Source organism: Octodon degus, unplaced genomic scaffold, assembly GCF_000260255.1.
Source record: "Octodon degus isolate 3935 unplaced genomic scaffold, OctDeg1.0 scaffold00288, whole genome shotgun sequence".
Lineage (NCBI taxonomy): Eukaryota > Metazoa > Chordata > Mammalia > Rodentia > Octodontidae > Octodon > Octodon degus.
In genome coordinates, this window is record NW_004524864.1 from 822,112 (window position 1) to 826,593 (window position 4,482).

At 42.1% G+C, this 4,482-nt stretch overlaps 1 protein-coding gene across 1 annotated transcript; it reads right to left on the reverse strand.

Moving 5' to 3' along the window:
* Window positions 1-450: 450 nt before the first annotated feature.
* Window positions 451-2,015, reverse strand: LOC101560719 (eukaryotic initiation factor 4A-II-like). The gene is given in 2 exon segments (XM_023707420.1): window positions 451-1,780; window positions 1,782-2,015. Coding segments are annotated over 2 exon segments (1,083 nt in total). The 5' UTR covers window positions 1,988-2,015; the 3' UTR covers window positions 451-903.
* Window positions 2,016-4,482: the final 2,467 nt, after the last annotated feature.

The window sequence follows — 4,482 nt, forward strand, 5'->3', positions numbered from 1 at the left end:
CTACTGTGAAGACAACAATATGCAATGTATTAATTATTGTAACCTGTTTTGAAACTGTCTCATTGCTATTTGTTTTTTTTAAGTGAATATATACAATTTATTTAACACTCAAACTTCATTAAGACATGTGCAATATGGCAATTTTACTGGGGATTTAACCCTACCTAGGATATGATTGCTTGCTGGGGCTTAGCAACAGGGTCCAGTTCACACTTAGCACTAATTAAATAGTTATTGAATAAATACAATACCAAAACAAAATGCAGGGGGCTGGTGAGATGGCTCAGTGGTCTAAAGCACCTACTTAGAACAAGCTCAGCAAAGCACAGGGACCGCGGTTCAATCCCCAGCACCACATGCCAACCAGCCCCGCTCCCTGGTGGGCTGAGCTGGACACACACACACACACACACACACACACACACACATAAATAATTTTTTTAAAAAATGCATTCAAATACTTTTCTTTAAAAAAATTCAATTTTAAAGGCCTTTCTAATCAGGCTAAAGACAAACACAATAAAGGTAGATATGCTAGTTTAACATAATTGGCTGATTTTATACAGCACTTATATCTTTTAGTCCACAAGTATATTATTAAATGATAGAGAACATCTAATACAACCATTTCTACAGAACTAGGAAATAAATTTCTAAGAAAGAAAGATTTTACAGACCCCATCTTTTATACCCACCCCAACAGTCTACTCTAAAGAGGATAAAGCCAGTGACTTTCCTCACAAGAGCTCACGACTAATGTTGCTTTGCTATCAAAATCTATATTTCTGATCCGTTATGAGCATTGAGACAAGACTCAAAAATTCCCAAAGAAGCACAATGCACGCTGTGATTGCCTGTTCAGCACCAGCGAGCACTGCATTCAAAACTATCTCATCCCAGGAATTAAATAAGGTCAGCCACATTCATGGGCATTTCCTCGACGGTAGTATTGTAGAAAGTCTCAATGTCACGAAGAATCCTCTTGTCTTCCTGGGTAACAAAGTTTATAGCCACACCTTTCCTCCCAAATCGACCCCCTTTGCCAATTCTGTGAATATAGTTTTCACGATTGGTAGGTAGATCATAGTTTATAACCAAAGACACTTGTTGCACATCAATTCCACGAGCCAACAAGTCAGTAGTGATCAGAACACGGCTTGACCCCGATCGGAATTCCCTCATGATAACATCTCTCTCCTTCTGATCCATATCACCATGCAGAGCAGAAACAGTGAAGTCTCTGGCATGCATTTTCTCAGTGAGCCAGTCCACCTTGCACCTTGTATTAAGAAAGATAACAGCCTGCGTAATGGTGAGTGTTTCATACAAATCACAAAGTGTGTCCAACTTCCATTCCTCTCTTTCAACATTAATATAAAACTGCTTGATTCCTTCCAGGGTCAATTCTTCCTTCTTCACCAGAATCCGAATTGGATCTCTCATGAATTTTTTGGTCACCTCCAACACATCAGTTGGCACTGTGGCAGAAAGCAACACAACCTGAATACTTGTATTTAGTTTTTGGAAAATCTCATAAATTTGATCCTTAAACCCTCGGCTCAACATTTCATCTGCTTCATCCAAAACAAACATTTTGATCCATTTTGGAGAAAGGTATCTTCTGTTTAACATATCAAACACTCTCCCTGGGGTACCAACAACAATATGTGGTGCTTCAGCCTGCAGCTTCTGCATTTCATTTCGAACATTTGTTCCACCAATGCAGGCATGACAAGTTGCTCCCATATAATCTCCAAGTGCCAGAATTACCTTTTGGATCTTTGATACAAGGAATAATAGCTCTTTGCTGAATAGCCGAAGGCTTCTCAAAACCATAAGCATAGATGCCCCGAAGAAGAGACTCCTTTAAGTTCATATCATCAAAGTTACCAACAATCTCATTCCAGTTGCTCTCGATGACACCATCGGGGTCCATTCCCTCTGGGCCTCCATGTTCTCTGTTATAATCCGCAGAACCACCAGACATGATCCGAAGAACCACTCAGCGCCCGACTGAAAAGCTCTCATTGCTATTTGTTTCTCAATAAAATTAATAAAAATAATGGATACAAAAAAAAAAAAAAAAAGGCAACTTAGGAAAATATCTAACAAAAGAAAACAACCAGTATATTCACTCCCACTTTGTATCTTTTTTTTTTTAACTATAAGGCAAGGTAATTGATAAAATAGATAATGCTTTTAAGGCAGCATTAAACATTTAAGCGTGAAAGGTTAAAATGTGGTAACATTCAGGGCCAGCCAGATAGCGCAGCAGACTAAAACGCTAGCTCAGGCAGAGCACAGCGGCCGGGGTTCAATCTCCCCCTGCCCAACCCCCATGCTCTGCTGGCCTCGCCCCCGGGGCCCGCTGAGCTAGCTATTGAGACTGGGCGTGGTGGTGGGCGCCTATAATCCCAGCACTTGGGAGGCTGAAAACAGGAGAATCACTACGAGTTCAATCTACATAGTGAGACCCATACACCCTGTAGACGCTGTCCTAAATTCATAAAAAAAGGCAAAAAAATGTGGCAACATGTGGCAAGTTTACTTACTTTTCCCTGAACAGCAATTTAAACCTGTCTTGTAACAAGCTTCATTTTGATTCGACACTCGGGTTGTCTTTCACAAGCCTCTGAGATGCTCACGTGTCAGACCCGCCTGTCACCGCCTCTCCTTCTCCAAGGAAACTGAAAGATAAACATCAGAGGTCCGTTTCCTCTCCGCTTTTTACTGATTGCTCCACCGCTTTCTTTCCCAATTTAGAGTTCGTTTTAGTTCTGCCCATTCAGCTATGGCTTCTTTTAGCACGAGGTGGACGAAATGCTCAGGCAGTGCTGGGGCTCTACTGCCCCCTGGAGGTTGATCTCATTCCCTCGGCTCTGCTCCATTCTCCGCTCTGCTCGGTGATGTTGGGTTACTGAAGAGGTGCCCTGACTTTGGTAGTTAGACTCTGTTTCTCTCGTAAAATGATTCTTCCTTCTCCCCTCTATTTTAGTTGAAGCACTGAGATTAACGAAAGGAATTTTACCAGGAAATTAACAAATATTATAAGTCTATAGAGCAAAACATTTTAACCTCAGACACTGTCTAGCCTGGCCTCTGCACTAGTTGGTGGCAGATTCTCCCCCCTCCCCCACCCCCAGTCCAACCCCAACCCCCACCCTCACCCCCAACTCCCCCACCCACTACCTGGGTGGAGCTACTACCTGTCTGGCTGATCACTTATCTCTCTCAGGCCTACATCTGGCTTATGGACATCCTTTATGATGCACAGCCATGTGTGAGAGAAGCACTATGTTATCCTAGGTATTGTTTTCCTGTATTTTATAATAATCCATAGAGGCTCAGTGGAATAAGTGCTTGCCTGGCAAGAGCAAAGTCCTGAGTTTGATCCCTGGCAACACACACACACACACACACACACACACACACACACACAGATCATCATCATCATCATCATCATCATCATCATCATCATCATCATCATCATCCATGGCAAGAGAAATGATATTTTCCTCCCAGTTATCTCTGTTATTTCAGTTTGATCCCTTTTCTTCTATTTCTCGACTCTCCTAGGAGAATTATCATCATCCCTACGTGAAGGTTGGTGTTTATGTTCAATGAAGCTCAGCTTCTTCATTGGTTGGCACCAAACCCGCGCCCATGAGGGGAAGGCAAACACCAGCTGGGTTTCATTCCCTCACCTCTCCAAGTGAGATCCACGCTGATCTTCCCTTGTAAACAACTTTGCACTTTCCTGACACCCCATTCCAACTAAATTCCAGCTGCATAAAGAATCTGCTGTGCAGGCAAAGGAGCACGAAATAGGGAAAGAATCCTGCCACTGTCACATCCCCTGGGGTCTGCTGCCAGGAAGTGCAGCTCCTTGTCAGACTTACAATTTTCCTCATTAGCAAGTAAGAGAAATATTTCTATACAACCAACTCTGCTTAGAGGGAAAAAAAAAAACCTTAGGAATCAATGTATGAGACTGAGGTATTGTCCTGGGCTTCAGGAAGTGGGCCAGAGAGTGTCACTGACCAGGGACCATGCTGAGGGCCCGGATGCCTGAAAGAGGTAATGCAGAGACAAGCTGGTCGGAATTGGCATTTTTGATCTTTAGTGTTCTTTAGGGCTGATCTAGAGATTTTTGTTAATGTCTTCTGTTCAATTCCCCTTCCCTTCACCTTATCTTTATCTGCTTTCCAAACAAATGGTCAGCATGACAATTCTGTACATATTTGGAGCAATTCATTTCTTTTTTTTCTTTCTTTTTCTTTTTTCTTTTTCTTTTTTTTTTTTTTTTTTTTTTTTCATTTCTTAGTCATCTTTTCTCTAAAGTTAGGTTGGATCCAGAATTTAAAAAAAAAAAAATTTATGGAGACACAGTTTATGCCATGTAGTCCAGGCTGACCTCAAACTCATAGCAGTCCTCGTGCCTCAGCCTCCTGAGTGCTGGGGTTATAGTTGTGTGCTACTGTG